The sequence below is a fragment of the Lepisma saccharinum genome, chromosome 1, assembly GCF_977018435.1.
Source record: "Lepisma saccharinum chromosome 1, izLepSacc3.1, whole genome shotgun sequence".
In the NCBI taxonomy this organism is placed as follows: Eukaryota; Metazoa; Arthropoda; class Insecta; order Zygentoma; family Lepismatidae; genus Lepisma; species Lepisma saccharinum.
In genome coordinates, this window is record NC_139229.1 from 179184652 (window position 1) to 179204610 (window position 19959).

Consider the following 19959-nt stretch of genomic DNA (forward strand, 5'->3'; position numbering starts at 1 on the left):
TAGCATCAGAACACAAGAGACTTATGCATGCTGGTCCACAGCTTCTCATATCATCACTTCGTGAGAAATACTGGATACCTCGCATACGACAGGTGGTCAAACAGATCATTCATCAGTGCAACATATGCTATCGTTTGAAGGCTTCAGCCGCCCAGCAGCTGATGGGGCAGTTACCCTCCAGTAGAGTGAGACCCAGCAAGGCATTCCATCACGTAGGCGTTGATTACGCAGGGCCATACCACATCAAGACCGGAGCCGCAAGAAGCAGATCCACAAGAAAATGCTACATTGCAGTTTTCACTTGTCTTGCCACAAGGGCAATTCATCTAGAGATTGTCTCAGACTTGACATCACAAGCCTTCATCGCAGCTCTACTACGCTTCACCGCGAGAAGAGGAAAGTGTGCAAGTATTTTTAGCGACAATGCTAAGACGTTCCATGGTGCTAAAAATGAATTGCAGGAATTACGTAAACTCTTTCAATCACAAGAATTCAACAAGGACATTAACAGATTTGCAGCAGAAGAGAATTTCCAATGGAAGTATTCTCCACCACGCAGTCCATCATTCGGCGGGATTTTTGAAAGTGCAGTGAAGTCTATGAAATACCATCTTCGAAGAGTAGTAGGAAACGCCGTGCTAACATACGAAGAACTAGTAACTCTGCTATGCCAAATAGAGGCCTGCCTCAACTCCCGTCCTCTTTCCACACTCCCTGATTCTCATGATGAATTCAGCTACATTACCCCTGGTCATTTTCTTATTGGAGGTCCTCTAACCTCATTTCCTGAACCAAACATTACAGATCTGGCTGCCAACAGATTATCCAGATGGCAGCGCATACAGCAGTTCCAGCAGCGAGTATGGAGGAAGTGGTCTCAGGACTACCTGCATAGCCTGCAGCAGCGACAGAAATGGACAGCCGTTCAGTCGAATTTGAAGCCTGGCACACCAGTGCTATTAAAGGAGGACAATCTTCCACCACTCTCGTGGAGAGTCGGCGTCATCCAAGAAGTGTTTCCGGGAAGGGATAACCTAGTGCGCGTAGTCACCGTTCGTACTAGAGACGGAGTCTACAAGAGAGCATTAAGCAAAATTTTGCCTTTACCACATTGGGAAGAAGACGCTCCATGAGCTAAAACATTGATAATGTATCCCCTAGTGTTAGGTTGGATGTGAACATTCCAACGGGGGGGAGTATGTTGGAGATTTATCTATAAAAGTAACCATGTTTATTCTTTCTTTATATATTTTATATTGCATATAGCTTCAATTGTTTATTTGTGTATTTCAAATGCCTTAAGTAACCTGCACTCCCATTGGCTAATTCAATCTTAGCGCGGTGTCTAGTTGCCGCCATCTTAGCGCGGTAGTTACTTCCAGCCAGTGTGCGTAGAGAGGCCACTCGGGACACAGCCAGAAACCGTCGCGGATAATTATGGATACCGTAAGCCCAACGTGGCTACGCTTCATTAGTGGCGCGTTGTTGTAACCCCAGCTGCAACTTCGTGTAAACAGTTTCCCCTAGTCAGGAGTGCATGGGAAGTGTAATCAAGTGTTATGTGCATATACCTTATAATACATAGTTATAGTTATCAGTGTGTGTGCCTGTGTTTTCTTTACAACTACCAAGAGGATCGCGGTGAACTTTGCCCTGTAGCGACACAATCCATACCAGAGAGATGTAAGTGGTACCTACAATTTCACTTACATTTAGATCCTACCGGTTTGGATCATCATTCATTTCTGGTCCTTCACAGCCGGACAGGTTCTACATTCAGTTTTGGTCCTGTACGGTCCGGAACGCAAACAAAGAACTTGTGGGCGAGAGTATCTATTTCCACAGTCAGCAATGGAAAAATCCGCCAAATACGATTTTCTGTGCTGGCCGAAACTCCACTTTTCTCCGCTATAGGCGCTCGACATCGACTGGTGCTAAGCGGACTTTGAAACTGCGGCTGTGTTGTGTGCATTTACGATGGTAGTCAATGGATGGTTAAGTGTTGTGCAGTGGAGCAACCACAGGGGGGGCAATGCTCCAACCTTGGACCGAAATGAGTTCTAGGGGGCAAGGGGGGGCAAACATTGACGGCCAAGTGTACCTGCCGGGGGCAATTACCGCCCACAACTTCAAATTTTATGCAAATAAAAATACTTTTCATAAAATTTTCTTGCTCGCTTCGCTCGCAATACCTATTTTTCTTCATCTTATCAAGTTTATGTATTGATCGATTGATTTGCTTTATTTTACTTTTACACCAACTTCTACCTATTTTTGGATAATTTACGAGGGTAATAACGTCTTTGATACTACTACTACTTTTACTACTGCTACTACTATTAATAATGATAATAATAATAATGTTGGTCCCGGGTTCGAATTCTAGCTTGGGCATGGATGTTTGCGAGTGTTCATTCATCAATTTCACCATATCATCTCTCATCCCCATCTTCGCAAATTAGCCAAAAGTGGCACAAGAAGCGAAGTAAAATAAAGCAAATTAATAATAATAACAATAATAATAATGTTATAATAATAACATTATAATTCTTATAATAATAAGATTATTATTATTATTAGCTTTATCATTATTAAAATAATAATAATTATTTTTAGCATTACTATTCTTAAAATTATTATTATTATTATTGGTACGTTTATCCTGGTACTTGCCCCCGCAGACAAAAATTCGTGGTTACGCCTCTGGTGTTATGTTGTGTATTTTCGAAGTTATGGGACAAGAACAGCTGTAAAATGTAAGCTATTTAGAAATATTAGTTTGACTTCCAAAGTAGCGGCGAAAAGTGCTCTTACATGAATGAATAATCATGATAACCTGGGATTTACTCCAAAAGAAACTTCAAATATTTATAATCAACTTTGCCGCTGGAAGTTTGGCCCGTGTTTTCATTGAATGCCGAAAAAAAACTTGAAAAGTTTTTGTCGGTCACATTCTGCTGTGTATTATTTTAAAAGTAAGAGAATTCTTTCGCTTTGCTGTGAATTTAGAATACATTAATTACGGAAGAAGTAACCGCAGTGGTCGTCATTAGGGCTTCAGACTACCACGTGGGGGACCTGGTTCGATTGCTGTTTGGTCATCTCTGGAAATTTTTTTCTATCGGTGTTCCTGCAAAAGAGGGTCTGGCTCTCACCCAGGTTCACATCAGTGGGTACAGCCCTGGGTGAATAAATACGGCTGGAGTATGCTGCTGATTACATCACTTTCATTATGACCGAGATCGAGAATGCATGAAGCCCTAACTTCATACCATAAGGTACCTTCGTGCAAACGAAATGTTTCTTTCAAGGGAGAGGGGATAAGCAATCATTTTCCAGCAGGGAAAATAACACTTCTTTTAGGGAGGGGGTAAACAACGGAGATATTTATTTTACTTTTCACGTAAAAAACACAATGAACTAAGTAACATTTTTCACTAGTTTTTCAGGAAGAGAAGGATGCCCCTCAGTGCCCCCGCTGGAGACGTTAATGTGGCATACAAAAGTTATTTTCGTTTAGTTATTCAGGGCATAAATTAATCACTCTGATGCGTTTTTAATTTATTTATTTCATTATTATTGACTTTCTTTGGAGTTCCCCGACAGAAATCGGTACAGCTATCTTCCCTTGCTTATTGCTGGATTTGTAACGAAGAAAATTATAGAAATGATGCCTTACTCCAAATGCAACGCACAAATATCTACCTCACCATGTATTTGAGAACCTATGGACCACTCTCCATCGCTCAGTTTTATTGGTATTTCGCGAACTATTAAAAAAAATGTCATCGAAAATGCTGTGCCTCTCTTACCCAGAGTATTTAAAGCGAAACCTGCAAGAACATATAGAGCCTACTGCCGGCTTTGAGATTGAGAAAGTACAATGCGTTGTTCTGTTCCACGAATAATGATCGCCCTGAAGACTTAAGGCGAAGAGGGACAATTACGCACCAGGCATGCATTTATTCCAATATCGTCGGAATGAGAAATGCTACTAAAAAGATCTCCGGCAGGAATGAAGAGTATGAATTTCTCCCCATGTGGCAAGTGGAAGCGGTTTCCTAAGTTGATTATTAAGCCTTATACGATTTTTGAAAAATATGATGAATTAGTATTTACTGAATCCCATGTATTCCTTATGGGACATCAACTTCAACTTCAAGTTACGGCTCATCAAATGGGAGTTTCGACTTTTCCTACTGCTATGACATAGTTCTACGTGTCCTTTTTCCGTCCATGTACTTTTCTACGTCATCGGATGTTTGATATTCCCGAGAGAACGAATAAAATAATGGTCCCATAAGCCTGGTGCATTTCTCCTTGCCTCCTACGCCATCCTGGCAGTGTTGCCAAACCTGATGTGCATAATAGAGCTAAATTTCACCATTAATATAGCTAAAGAGGACTTTCAAGGAGCTAGATTAACGAAGGCTGCATAAAGTGCCTACTAGGTAAAAAGGTAAAGTGTTCCCCTGTGCATAGCACCACGCCATGAAGGCGTATAGGGGGTGTGGGGGTAACGCCCCACACTTTCTTGATCCGGTCGTGAGTGGGGGTGATGTGATCAGCATCACGCCCCTGACCGCCTTTACCCCCCCAGGGTTTCCCCCAGGTACCCATGTTATTCGACGCTGGGTGGGCGCCGGGGCCGCTTCCACCGTTAGAAAAGTTCCCGGATTTGAACCGGCCGGGGATCGAACCCGGGACCTTGAGCATGGTAGTCAGACGCGTTACCGACTGAGCCACCGCGGCCACATAAAGTGCGTACTAGGGTAATTTTAATTGTCAGAGGGGTGGGGGTTCTGCTATTACCGTTAGCTTTAAAGTGATGGCAATTTATTCTTTCTTAGTTTTCACCGCCTAGATTTGGCGGCATCACCCATCTCAATAATCCATTGACACTCATATGAAATAAAAAATAAAGGATTCACCTTAGCCAGAGAGCTACATATAAAAATACCTGGGGAGGAAAGAGGGGGTGGGTGACGCAGCCTATATATGAATATCACGTCACGTGCAAAATGTACACTCATGGCAAAGGTTGGTGGTATTTATGGGCCGGAGCCAGTGGTGGCACCATTGTGGGGCAGAGGGCGGGTGCCACAGTTCACAGTCAAACGAGTGCACGAAAGAGCCAGATCTGGCTTCAAAAGAGCGAAGTTGGCAACAGTGATCAGCAGCTGCCCCAGCGAGAAAGACCAAGGGGAAATTGTCCCTCCTCGCCTTAAGTAAACTTATCTGTAGATTCTTCATTCCAATTGCGTTGAAATGAATCTTTCTCAACGAAAGAAGTGTTTGGAACACTTACATACATAAATCAAGGCTCTCAATCGTAATGTTTACCTCCATTAGAAGCATCTCGGTAGAAGCAGATCAGTCGGGCATCAGCGCCATTTGGTGAGTAACGGCAGAAATCGTCAATTCTTGCGATAACATTCGGACTGTGGACTGCCGAGGCTCGAAGGATCTTAGTTTCACAATCTGCAGACAGATGTCATGCCAGCACAGTGTGAATTTTTGAATCGCGAATTTGTTCAGTCAGATCAAGGGGGAAATTGTACTAATAGGGGAAAGTACGTTCATTCGAAAGGGAAATTGTCCCTTTAGATTGTTGTGGCAACACTGCTCTTAGTAATCCATGGCCATGTTTTTCGACATGAAGCGTATCAATTCACTTTGATAAATATGACATATTTTCGTAAGAAACCCTCGAAAATGCGTTATTGGGAAAACGTGGAGAATCCAGGTCAGTCCTATTTGTTTGTATTTGGCTTTATTATAGAAAAATGCGAGAACTCTCTGAGTCAATGTGCCATAAAATCACACTTGCACTGGAATAGACACGTATCAATAAACGTGCAAGGTAGAATTTTTTCGTGCTCATTGGAATGACCATGACCATCTACGGACCCCACCGTAACTCTTTATAGGTTTGTAGAGAAATGGAAGAACTACGGTAGCTTCGGTATGCATCTGCCGCCTGTAAAAATATTTATATATCACAAAAGTCTACGAGATTATACCAGCATCACAATACGAGTTGATTTCGGCATACTCACTAATTTTGGCCTCGTAATCACGAATCTGCTGTTAAAATTTGGGTATCAATTAGATCTCCGAACAACACCTCTCGCACGTTTTTTTTTTTTTTTTTTTTTTTTTTTACTTACCGATTCTGGGTAACATTATCGATTCTGGGTAACATTATCATGTGAGGGAAACGGATTCCTTGAAATCTACAGGAGAAAGTACTTACGGAAATCATTTTCTTTAGCGTTGTGGAAGTTCCTGAATGAAGATTTGCTCCATTTTAATGTGAATGCGTGTTGTTTTCTGCGAAAATCTCTGTCCGACACGCTGTTTTTGCCCCCGCCATTTACTTTCTGCACTAGAATGCAATGTTCCGTGTGTTAAGATGATGCATCGGTAACAGTAGTATAAGCCGGAGACACATTAAACTCGTTTATTTTCAAATATAAATCATTGCTACTTACCTCATATGCATACCGGAACATTTTTCAAGCTGGGAATCACTTTTTTTTCCATGAAAAAAGCGTTATTTTTAACATTATAATCATTTATTGGTCGTTGCTAATTCGGCGGGCAAATCTTGACTCACGTTGTCTGTCGTCAGCTGATGTGCAGTGTTTCCAAACTTATGAACCAATAAATGCCGCACAAACTATTCACAAAAGGTTTTTAAGCTAAAATTGGGGCTAGACTCTACTTTACGTCCTTATCTGCATGGTGATTGCTTCTTTGCGTTCGCGGTGCGCAATCGTGGTGCAGCACCCGGCATCTCTTCGGGTAAGTATCTTTTGCTTTTTACACTTTCTGTTCACGATAGCCCCACTATCCATTCACGGGGTCGAGGTATGCCTACGAGGTTAGGTTAGGCCTGTTAGGTTAGGTTCCATTAGCACTAATTTCACCCCTAAATATGTGCTTCATCATCTAAAAAATTCCTCAGTACGTTCAATTACGCATATCCGGACATCGTTTTTTCTCGATTCACTCCTTCAGGAAATTTTTCCTCCCTTTGGGATTTACGTTGTTGAATTCCTTATAACATAAGGGTACTAGTTTACTATCCTTCGGACACATTTATTTATTTTTACAGAAGAGACTACTTACCGTAATAAGTTCCTGTAGCATTGTCGAACATCGGGAAGGTGTGATGTTTCAATGTTTCATAGCTGAAATTGATGTTGTTCGTTGAAAATTAATTCTCCGACGAAGATAGCGTTTGGCGCGTACATCTTCGTATAGCATCAAGTTTGTACACCTTCATACACCATCACCTCCATACACCGTCGTGACTATCATGACGTGTCGTGATTGTGTTTTGTTGGTATCCAGTGTTTCGAACTGTCTGCGTTTGGGATGAGTTAGAACTGTGAATCGAGGGTTTGGAGAATGACGTGTGGTGGGTGTGTTGTAAAGTTTGTGCCGGGTGTGGAGGATCCGGTGGAGTTTTTGGTTGAACACGGGAAATATGTATAATGGAAAGGTAAGAAAGAGAATATATGTTTCGGTTAAAATTTGGTGTGTTTTTATGAGGATGTAGAAATTGGAAATAATTGCGAACCATTGGCGCTAGCCCCACGAACCATTGGCGCTAGCCCCACGAACCATTGGCGCTAGCCCCACGAACCATTGGCACGTGGATAGGTTAGGTAGGGCCACGCAAAGGTTTCAATAGTTAAAAATTGGTTTCGAAAAAAGTATTCGTAGCTCCACACACCATTCTCGGATAGCCCCACGAACCATTCACGGGAACGAGGTATGCCTACGAGGTTAGGTTAGGTTCCATTAGCACTCATTTCACCCCTAAATATGTGCTTCATCATCGAAAAATGTCCTCAGTACGTTCAATCACGCATTTCCGGACAACATCAGTTTTTCTCGATTTTCCCCTCCACGAAATCTTTCCTCGCCTTGGGATTTACTTTGTTGAATTCCTTATACAATAACCTTTCCAAAGATATATGACACGTATTCCTTAGGAAAAGGACGTAAACTAGACTCTTACCGAAAAATCTTCTTCAAAGCTAGGTGCCAACTCTGAAAATCAGGCACCAGAAAACCACCTACTAGCAATTGTGCATACTATAAGAAGGTGAGCCAGCCCTAGTGGCAGAGTGGTTAGCACATCATGCTACGATGCCAGGGGTCACAGGTTTGAATCCCGGCCTGAGCATGGATGTTTTTGAGTGTTCATTGATCATATCATCACTCATCCCCATCTTCACAAAGAAGTCAAAAGTGGCAAAAAAGAAAGCAAAATAAAATAAAGCAAATCAATCCATCTATAAGAAGCTGAGAATCACTGTATTCAAAACATCGCTAAATCATGTGAGAAAGCCAGAAATGGGGGGGGGGGACAAAGAGTAAGAAATTGTTATTTATTCTATGAAATGTTCACAACGTTGATAAAAAAAATAATTTGCTAACTTACGCAGTACTGCAATTTTAACTTGGGAGTTTTCAGAATTTCGTACATGCAAACTTGAAAAATGGCAATATTACAGCAAAAGATCAGTCGCCAGGCTGAAATTTCTAGTCGCCATGGTGACCTGGATTTTTTGAGCCCTGAATATGTAGCATGATAAAATCACAATAAAAACGAAAGGAACTTGGGCCGTGATGACTCAGCAAGATTCAAGTTTACTGTAAGAAACATTTATACAATTCTGTAATACTTAGTCTTTCTTGAAATAGTCATTAAACATTTGGAACCATTGCCAGGAATAGTGCTGAAATATTATTAAAAGTGTTATTGAAATATATGTGTGTATGGAGTCTGGTGAAGGAGTACCATAAACCCTATGTGCCCCCTCGAGAAAGTGGAACATTTTCATGGTTTATAAAAATTTTGTTGTTTATAAATGTTTTCAGTTCTTTTTAGCTTGCGGAAATCTGTTATTGCGAAGTAAAGTATGTCTGTTACCTTAGCGTGAAGCAGAACAGCCCGAAGGCTTCACCCAAGTGAATGTAGTACACAACACAATATTCCACAATAGCAGCAGACGGGCTGTTCCCTAATGTTTCATAAATGTGCATTGTTAAATAAAGTAAATCAACGGTAAATCAATTTTTTTGAAATAATTATGGAGACTTGTGTGCTTGCTTCATCGACACTCTACAATGCCAACATACTGCTGCAAGCACACCTCTTGCCATAGCGGAAACGCCGACATGGCCATCTACACTTCATTGTATCACTCTGTATTAAAACACATAAAAGCACAATATGTTGGTAATATTAGTGAAAACAGTAAAAAATAATAATTAAGTTACTTACCATTATAAAATGACCAAAGATAACAAGTCAGAATTGACATTGTGGTTGATGTTTTGCAGGTTGCAAATGATGCTCTACTATCTAAACCAACTGTTGTTTACGCAACCCAAGTTCTGAGTTGTATAATATTACCAAATGTTTTCCCTCACTGCTAGACTTTTACGTCACCATGATTTTTGAGATTTAATATTGGCTTGTGTACTTTAATGGGAAATTGATGTTTGTAAGGAATAACATTTAGTATTGTTATTGAATTTTGAAAGGTTTTTTTTATATATATATATATATTTGAAGGATGCAATATATTTGTTTTGTTTATTTGTGATTAGTGTTAATATACATCATCAAAACAGTTGCCCATGAATTGATGCAAACTTTGTAATAAATATTTGATAAATTCTTCGTTATATTTTTGTACATTACATATTTTTTTTTCATAATGTAGCTATTTACACTATCATTTCAGGAACAATGGTACAGGCACCGGTAAATGATGATTCTGCTTCTTCTGGTATGCAAAGAAAAAAATATGCAAAGCCAGGAAGAAAAGCCAAGGGGGAAAGGATGTGGAAATCAAAGAACCAGGGAAGGTTGATTGTTCGAAACCTTTCATTTCAGGTGTGTGTATAAGTATCATCTTAATTCTTACTTGCATAAACCTCTGAATTCCACTTTATACGGAGATTGATAAATATTTTTTTTGAGAACTCCACATACATTGAAATGGGTTCTTAACCACTTGGATATGATGGCCTAAAGTCCATCTCACATGGAGCTAGAATTTCCACTAGAAAGGCCTCTTACTTCATAGACTAGGACAGCAAATTGGTTACCCAGCAACTAGTTTTGGTTTAACATGGTTCTTGTCACAACACTGGTCTTTAAGATCACATATTTCAGAATATGATTATTGAGTTTGAATTTGTTTTTAAGTCTACTTTATGCACAGATATGCTAATCAGGACTGGGTCTACAGTTTGAAGTGGGATCCGAACCATTCACTCTGTGCCTCCACGAGGCATTGAATCTGGGACTATTTTATTACAAGGTAAGTATGTTACCACTACACCATCGGGGAAGCGAGTCTATGATTCTGATGATTGTTATTTAAATTATGGAACTGTACTCTTGGTTTTTGAATTAAATCATAGAAGGAGTATTTTTGATCGAGAGTCCATGTGAAGACACGTGAATTCCACGTAGATATTTAGTGATTTTGTGTTGTTAAAGAATCATATTTTATGTATTTGGTTTCTGAAAACCATACGTAGAAAGGATGTTCTCATAATATTTCGAATATCACATTCTGTCCATGGAATGGTAATTGAGATAAAATTGGTTCTGTATATACGAGCCATGTCCAGAGTGTAGTACCAATTTGTAATAAAGAATTGAAGAAGTTTTGGAGCACCTGGCCTAAATCCCCGCTCTTGCCTCTAGCGATTATCATCAGTTACAAAATTAAAGGAATTCATTAAGAGGAAAACTCTGTGATGACAAGGACGAGCTCCGGCGAACAATAACAGCATTTCTCAATGGAATGACTGCAGAAGTGTATGACAAGGGTACACAAAAACTTGTGTGAAGGTACAATAAGTGCTTCAGTGCCATGGGTGCATATTAGAAAAAAGTTCAAGGTACTTAAGTAAGAAAGTTTTGATCAACTAACTTCTTTAGTTCCTTTTTAAAATTACCAAACAGGTAATACTTTCTGGACTTGACTTTACACTCATGGGCATATACCACGTGAGGCACCTAAAAGTACCACCTGAAATAGCGAAGAAACCAGAAGCAGTAGCGATGTGAGGTTTGCGGGAAACAATAATATCAAATGGGGCTCGTAAATCGGAGGTATGGGGTGGGTCGAAAAATATCGACAAATGGGGCATCTGGAGCAAAGTCATATTTTTTAAAATGGAACGATATACAATAACATGCATAATATAAAAGAGCACACACACAGAGAAACACAACGCCGTTGGTCTCGTGCATCTACTGCACATAGGAACGAAGATATGGCCATGTGAAAATATGTAAACAAACTAACAAGTGGCCCACTTGACCGTCAGTACCACGGCATGTACAAGTATGAGATGTCGGAAGCCATTGGACAAGATGAAGACAGAACGTGTTAAAGGAAGAAAAAATACAGTAGACATCGTCAGCACCATGTATTTGACAGTGTTACAGCATAATGAAAATGACCATGACAGTATGTCGAAGAACCACTGCGTAAGAAGCGAAAACCTGTCAAAGTGTGTGTTCAAAGTGGTGGCTGTCAGCTGCGATACAGGCAACGAGGCGCCCACGCAAAGATCGTTGCACAGAATGTAGCATCTCGTAGGGAATGTCCCTACAGGCCGCAGTAATACGGTGTTGCATATCCTCTGGAGTTGTTGGCACATCCCGGTAGACAATGTCCTTCAGCTTTCCCCACAGGAAAAAGTCTAACGATGTCAAATCTGGGGAACGAGCCAGCCATTTGACAGGCCCTCCACGTTCAATCCAATGATTTGGAAATGTATTTTCCACACATGCTGTAGCGCGTCTTGCACTGTGAGCTGGGCACCCGTCATGTTGGTACCACATTTCCCTCCTTGTCTGAAGTGGTATGTCCTCCAATAGTACAAGCAGTTCATGTTGTAAAAACTGTATGTATCGGTCAGCATTCAGTGTCCCTTGCATAAAAAAAGGGCCAATGAGATGTTCACCCACTATACCACACCACATGTTCACACTCCATGGGTGCTGACGTTCCACTTGGCAAAGCCAATGTGGATTTGTCACCGACCAATAGTGCATGTTCCTTAGGTTGACATTTCCATGATTGGTAAAAGTTGCCTCGTCAGTGAAGAGGATACGTGACAAATCGGGTGTGTCGTGTCGTAACATCCATGTGCAAAACCGAACACGGTCCACAAAATCATTCTCGTGAAGTTCTTGATGGAGGGAGATATGATATGGGTGAAACTTGTGTGTGTGCAGAATCCGCAATACACTTCGCTGACTCCTCCCAGCATCCCTGCCAATTTCACGGGAGCTAACGTGCGGATTCACAGCAACAGCGGCGAGAACATTTGTTGCACCTGCCTCACCTGTAGTTGGCTTGTTCCGCACACGTGCTAGTGGTGTTACACTTCTGGTGTCTCTTAATTTAATAAATAACTTACCAAACAGACGTCGAGATGGCTGTCGTCTGTCCGGATATCTCTCTGCGTACACACGGTAGGCTTCTGAGGCATTATTTCGGCATTCCCCATAAATCAGGATCATGTCCGCTTTTTCTGTTTGTGAACACCATAATCTTCGCTCTTACCACTACGACTGCTTGCCATGAACTAACACGATCTCGTGGACCTGTTATCAAAACTTGCTCTGCGTAAAGGCAGTTCTGTCAGGCACCTGAGAAGTCTTACATGCCGTGGTACTGACGGTCAAGTGGGCCACTTGTTAGTTTGTTTACATATTTTCACATGGCCATATCTTCGTTCCTATGTGCAGTAGATGCATGAGACCAACGGCGTTGTGTTTCTCTGCGTGTGCTTTTTTATATTATGCATGTTATTGTATATCGTTCCATTTTAAAAAATATGACTTTGCTCCAGATGCCCCATTTGTCGATATTTTTCGACCCACCCCATACCTCCGATTTACGAGCCCCATTTGATATTATTGTTTCCCGCAAACCTCACATCGCTACTGCTTCTGATTTCTTCGCTATTTCAGGTGGTACTTTTAGGTGCCTCACGCGGTATATAGCTCACGTAAAAGGGGGGGGGTTCAACTTTTGGTTCAATTACTAACTAACTAACTCTCTAGCCTTCTTAAACTCGAAGGTTCATGGCTACAGCAACACAGCCATCCATCTTTCCCTATCTTGAGCAAGTTCTATATACTCTTTTCCATCCCCACCCATTTTCCTTAGGTCCATCTCAACGTTGTCCCTCCATCTTCGTCTTGGCCTTCCTACAGGTCTCTTACCATCAGGTTTCCCAACAAGAATCCTGTAAACTCCTCTTTCCTCTCCCATTCGTGCCACATGGCCTGCCCACCTAAGTCTTCTTGATTTAATTATTCTAATAATATCTGGACATGAATACAAATTATGTAGTTCTAAATTATGTAACCTTCTCCACTCACCTGTCTCCTTATCCGTTTTAGGTCCAAAGATTTTCCTCAGGATCTTATTTTCAAATACTCTCAATTTATGTTCCTCTTTTAATGTAAGGGGCCAAGTTTCACATCCATATAATACTACAGGCAAAATTACTGTTTTGTATATTTTAACTTTTAGTTTCTTAGATATTAAACGAGAAGACAAAAGTTTATGAAGAGAGAAGTAACATTCATTTCCTGAATTAAGCCTACTTTTTATTTCCTCTTTAATATAATTTTCATTTGTTAATATTACTCCTAAGTATTTGAATTTGGAAACTGTTTCAAATGAGTTGTTATCAATAATTAGATTTTGATTATTACCTAACACTTGGTTTCGGCCTGTAAGCATATATTTAGTTTTCTCTTTGTTAACTTCCAAACTCTTTAGCAGTTTTGAAAAATATTTTAGCATTATTCTTAATTGTATTCACATCATACCCCAGTAAGTCTACATCAACTGCATATGCTAACAACTGAGTCACACCATTTAATTTTAGTCCTTCTTTAGGGTTCCTATTTTTCATAAGTGAAAATCCGGAACACTACTGACCCGTAGCTTGTTAGGGAGCGGGGGAGGGAGGCTGGACCCGATAAAGTTATATGTATGTACAATATAATTTCAATGGTGTTTGCAGTACTGTCTGTATCTCATTAACACTTGTATTATGGAAAGGGAGTGGTTCAATGTAGATTTAGATTGTTTCGTAAAATGAGCAGTTTAAAATTATGTCACACATTTAAATATAAAAAAAGTTGAGGAAGGTATAGTCTTAATCATTTCTTTTTTCCCACCCGATTCCAGGATATTTGTGCATCCCGAAGAAACTATTCGGAACACCGGGACAAATGATACCATTTCAGGATTGTCCCTGATAAACTTGGACATATAGCAGCCCTAGCATGAGCGTATATATAGCTCACGTAAAAGGGGGGGGGGGTAAGAATTACAATGTTAGAATGAGTCTTTTCCTCCTTGCTACAAAATTAAATATAACATCAGTGTTATTTTAATATTCATATGTTTGTACACTTAACAGTGCAGGGTTCATTAGTCGAGGGCCTCCCCGATGGCGCAGTGGTAGCGTCGTCGGCTTGTAATCAAGGGGTCCCAGGTTCAATAACCGGTAGAGGCACAGTGGTTCGGATCTTATTTTAAACTGTAGGTCTAGCCCAATTAGCCTTACTGTGCATAAAGTGGATTTCAAATACCAACTCAATCAATCCATTAGTCGAGGATCTCCCGTTGAATTGCGAAGATATTATTTCAACATCCTTAATGTTAAACACATCCTCTCGGTTGTTGAAGATGAAACTGGCAGTGTAGCCAACAATTTGTGCATATTTCAGTACAAGAGCTAGTCACAATTTTCTACTACCTACAATGCAGACCCTGGACATGTCTTTTCAATTACTGTTTGCCACATTTTTCATTCAGATTTGAAAATGTAAAAAATATCAAAACAGGCCATCCAACATTTTGACACACTGTTCCAATGAATAAGGAATAGGCATTTCATATTGGAATAAGTTGTTGCAATTTTTCAATGTGTTGACTGTGTTCAGAGAAAGTTGGATTCATTTCTACTACAAAATGATCCAAAAATGGACAACAGTAAAGTTTCTACTATTAGTGTATACAATTTCACTAGTCACCGTACTGAGTATTGATACTTTTCTATCCATCTTGTGCTAAACAACTTGAGAACGTTACAGAACTTCCATAGCTATCTGACACTGCATTTTTCACAACCAAATTACTTTGAGAAGATTGATTGATTTATTTGCATTGTTTTACTTTGCTTTTTGTGCCACTTTTGGCTAATTTCCGAAGATCGGGATGATTGATGACATGATGAAATTGTTGAATGGACGCCCACAAATGCCCATGTCCATTTTGGGTTTCAAAACCAGGACCGACGATGTGCTAATGGGGGGCTGCTTCTTTGAGAAGACTCAATGGGAAAAAAATTATAACATTTGACAGTCTCAATATAGCAGAAATTGCACAGAAATGGGCAATAGCCAGGTTTAAAATATATGCTGAACAATGTACAAAATTTGCCTTTAGACACTTCTCTGAAATTATCTATCTATATCGCCCCCTTAATTCTACCACCCATTACATCAGCACCATCATATTCTTCACCAAGAATTTTTTTTTTTCCTCAATTCACACCCACTCAACCCATAGAGAGTAGAAGTGCTAATATCTGAAGCTAACCCACATGTAGTTACAATTTCCAATAGGGACAAGTTTCCCATTCCAATCTAGAGTTTGGAAAATGGTTTATCAACTTTCGGGATTATCAAACCGTTAGGAAATTTCAAATTATCAAAAATTAGAACCGGAGGAATAGCTTGAATGGTAACAAATCATGTCGGGAACTTCTAATGAAATTACAGAAGGTTGTTCGCTTTATATCCGACCATTTTTGGCGGGTACTCACCTTAAGAGATACTGCGCCGCCACCACTGATCATGTTCTATTGGACCCCCAGCATTGTGAACTATCGCCCGGCATCACAGTTTCCATTGCAGCAAGCTCCGGTGTAGGACAGGCATGGGAATTCTGTCCCACTCCTCCCTGCAAGCTTTCCATAGACCATCCAGGGTGCGCAGGTGGCGATGTTGAAGACGTTGTTTCAACAGTCCAAATGTGCAAAAATCCATTTGACTGGCATCGGGGCTTTTCACAGGAATGTCACCCCTTAGCACTACGGGTGACACTTTACTTGCAGCTCTTCTCCTGGTGGTTTTCGTGGGTGAATGTTTCGCAAGGAGAGCCTGTAACGGGCCACAATAGCTTTCGCAGTAGTCACCCCGAGTGTTTCACAATGCGTACATATGAAAACTTAGCATGGAAAAGGGCCGTTACGTAACCCTCCCAATACCGGTTGATTTTCGGTGCCATTTGATAACATTCACTACCAACACTCATGCACCTACAAGGTCAGACACAACACTGCTCCCGCTAGCAGATCCATAGTTCCTGCATGATACGCCAGGTGGCAGCACCGAATCGACAATGGTCGGATATAAAGCAAACAACCTCTGTATAATGTCCGAGCTGTAAGTTCATAAGCAGCTGCTTCGGGCAGAAATTACATGTGGCATTATAGAATTTGTGAGATGTCAGGAGTTTTATGAGTATTTTCCAGAGAAATTCTGAAACTATCAGGAAATTGCAGACATTTGCTTTACAGTCCCATCTGGTGTGTGAAATTGATTTCTTTCCCATCCACATCCCTTTCTATATAGGCCTCCCCGATGGCATCGTCGCCTTGTAATCAAGGGGTCCCTGGTTCGATACTCGGTGGAGACAGAAGTGGTTCGGATCCCACTTTAAACTGTAGGTCCAGTCCCAATTAGCCTTAGCGTTCATAAAGTGGACTAAAAACAACAAATCAACCAACCCTTTCTATGTACTTGTAATTTATGAGAACAAAATAAGTCTGAAGACATTTTTACGAACAAGTGTCTGCGTTTAGCAGATAGAACAGGTAATCTGGTAATTTTACTGAACCTAAGGGGGGGAGGGTTGGACCCATTGAAACCCCCCCCTTAAATACGACCATGCACTGCCACAATTTTTCAAGAGTGGCAATACAATTTATTTTTTTGCCTTGTTCTGTCCAAAAATATCTTCCCCTCCCTTCAAAAAATAATAACAGCTGAAGGTCTCAAGTGATACATTCTGTTTATACAGTCATCATTCATTTTTATATATGCTACAATATGAATGAAGTGGGTTCTGATTGGTTGCTCCCAGCATTGAGACAAGAAACCAATAGCGAAATAAATAGACATTTTCTAGTTGCCAAAATTTCTTCCCATCAACTCTGAAGGGAAAAAATTCTATTCTAGCAGGCAGAAAGCTGTTATCATAGGAAGTCTAGCTCTATGGGATAAGGTTTAAATTTTGATTGTGTAATTATTTTTATAAGCTCTCCAGGAGGATGAGGAATGTGTTTCATATTAATGTGGAAGAAAGTTAGAAGATGTGTACAGAATGTAATTCATGTAGAAAGAGTGTATGTACAATATCAGAGTTACACAGATGGTCTTAGATGATAATGTTAAGTGTTACTTATTGACAGTGGTCGGAAGTAGCACACTACTTGTAGCGTCTAACTATAGCTAACTACAAAATTTGTAGCGCTACATTTTGAAAATTGTAGCTGTAGATGTAGCAAAGTTACAAAATACCTGTAGTAGAGAAAATTTCGCTACAGCTACATTTTTCTTAGCATTTTGAGGTAAATTTTGAATGTGGCAACAGGGTAAGGGAAAAAATCGAAAATAATGCTTACTTTTGCAGGAGGTTCGTAAAGACGAAGTCTATTACGTTGAAATACAGATATTAGATTATAAATATCTTGATATCGCAGATTATATAATCTGTGTAATTTATTTCAATAGGATATGAAAAATTCTAATATCCAGATAACTAACTGACATATATGAATATATTCCGGCTAACAGCTACGTTCTTTTTTGAACTGCGTCACTATTTTGGCAAGAAACATGCTTCGTGTGTGACACCCCTGGAATAAAGATGCCTTGTTTGCGTCACCCCAGGAACATCCTGTGGCTATCTATCCATGGTGTACGAGACAGCAAAATGTGAATAATTACTGTGTTAAACATAACTTGCAGCGCAAAAACGAGTTATTCGTTTTCCACTACAATGACAGCAATAGTGCCAGCAATCAATGGCTCAGTACGTTAACACCATTGATCAATGTCAGTGTGTAGGACCTCATCAGCAAGAAATTATTGTTACAAGAACAATAGACATTCAATTTCTGGAATTACAATTATTTTGTCATAATATTTGTTCCCAAATTTTAAAATTACATTACATTTAGAACACTCGGGTTTACATGTCAGTTTCCTCAATATATTTTATATTGTAAGAAGTACGTACAAGTTATTGACTTTCCGGCAGAAACAATTTTCTTTATTTAATATATAGTTTCCAAATTTATGTATTTTTTGTACTTTCACGTCGCTTTTCTGTAACTTTTGCTAATCATGACAATCAGGGTTAATGTTTTTTTTTTTAGTTATTCTCTTATCTCATACATTCGCTTTCTGCCACTTTTGGCTAATTGTGTGAATGAGGAAGATTGATGAATGATTATGAATAATGTGTAAAATGAAGGAGCATGAGGATTCCATTCTCTCAACTTGGAGTATTTCCTAGTTTTTGTTACGAGTTCATTTTATACACAGATAGGCTATTTGAGACTGGATCCGAACCACTATGTCCCTCCCTCCTGTATTGAACCTGGGCCCCTTTGATTACAAGGTGACAAAATTTCCACTGTGTCTTCAGAGAAGCATTCTCAACAGGAAAACTTATGTGAAGCATTGCTCCACCTATTTCTCATTTACGCCAAGGAAGCATCTGCCAGTATTCCCAAGGTTCTAGCAAATCTTCCCCCCTTCCCCTCTCTTCCTGCCAGCTATTATTCCGTTTAACTGCTAAGAAGATAAAATTGATAAATATTACATTTTTACCTGATTCCCATTTTGCATAACAGATTATGCATGTGCAATACATATGACTATTATTTTTTTAAAGCAGTCAGTAACAGAAATATTTTTGTTATGACTTTATGAGAACAACCCGCACACATGTAAGGCCTGGTTTCATTATAAAGCATAGTTTACCCTCCAATTATTGCTTCTTCCATTATTTCATTATTAAAATCTGCTCAGGTGATAAAACTGCCCCACATATTCTCTCTCCGTAGGCATAGTAAAGTGGAACACCCTAATTGCAAATCTCATTTATCAGATTTGAATTGATATGTCACTTACATAGGTACATTATTCTCAAACACTACAGTAAAAATAAGTAACTAAAGTAACACTGCTATCAAAATTATCGAATGACTGGAATCATGATAATAAATAACAGAATCTATTTTCCAATAAGTACAACTATCATTCTTTTGAATATTCATGTGGTTGTTTTAAGTTGTTTTTTTAGGCAAAAGTAGGGAGTAGCGATCAGGAGTAGCTGGAGCGAAGCTACTTTTAAAATGTAGCATTCTGATCACTGCTTATTGTTTCTTTATGTATGTTTTTCATCATTAATGTCAGCTGTAATTGCCAATTTTTGTATAAAAAAGTCATACTCTAACTTCCAGGCAACTGAAAATGACATGAAGGAGCACTTCTCAAAATTTGGTCCAGTTGAAGATGTGAAGCTTCTTCACAAACCAGATGGCAGATCTGTTGGCTGTGGGTTTGTGCAATTTGAAATGGTAAAAGATGCTAGAGAAGCCTTGCGTATTTGTAGCGGGAAAGAATTTAAAGGTAAATTTTAACCTCTATTAAAACATATTTCTTACACTTTTTGTACCAATAAGTAATGTGTCCTCATCAATTTAAAAGGTAGTTTATCCTTCTGCTCTGCTATTGGAAAACAAGCCCATTGTCATCAGTCCCAAAGTAACAGGATTTTGTCATCTAGTAAACTGCAATGA

General features: G+C 39.7%; 2 protein-coding genes across 3 annotated transcripts in view; both read left to right on the top strand.

Annotated features, from left to right (window-relative positions):
• The first annotated feature begins 599 nt into the window (after positions 1–599).
• LOC145987425 (uncharacterized) lies at positions 600–1133 on the top strand. Its single transcript, XM_083121896.1, has one exon. The coding sequence runs from the start codon at positions 600–602 to the stop codon at positions 1131–1133; it is 534 nt and encodes a 177-aa protein (XP_082978022.1).
• A 4393-nt stretch (positions 1134–5526) lies between these two features.
• LOC146004616 (RNA-binding protein 28) overlaps positions 5527–19959 on the top strand; it is a 42331-nt gene continuing 27898 nt past the window's right edge. Inside the window, exons 1-3 of one of the 2 annotated variants that reach the window (XM_083143492.1) lie at positions 5527–5746; positions 9771–9922; positions 19621–19789. In XM_083143492.1, coding sequence (XP_082999618.1) covers positions 5686–5746; positions 9771–9922; positions 19621–19789 — 382 coding nt within the window. In that variant the 5' untranslated portion in view covers positions 5527–5685. Of the gene's footprint in view, positions 5747–5909; positions 5931–9770; positions 9923–19620; positions 19790–19959 lie in introns of those variants that run through there. The other variant, XM_083143502.1, reaches the window with a different exon arrangement.

What these genes read in the sequence shown, in the direction of transcription:
- LOC145987425 (XM_083121896.1), top strand. Translation starts at nt 600, where the DNA reads ATGAAATACCATCTTCGAAGAGTAGTAGGAAACGCCGTGCTAACATAC.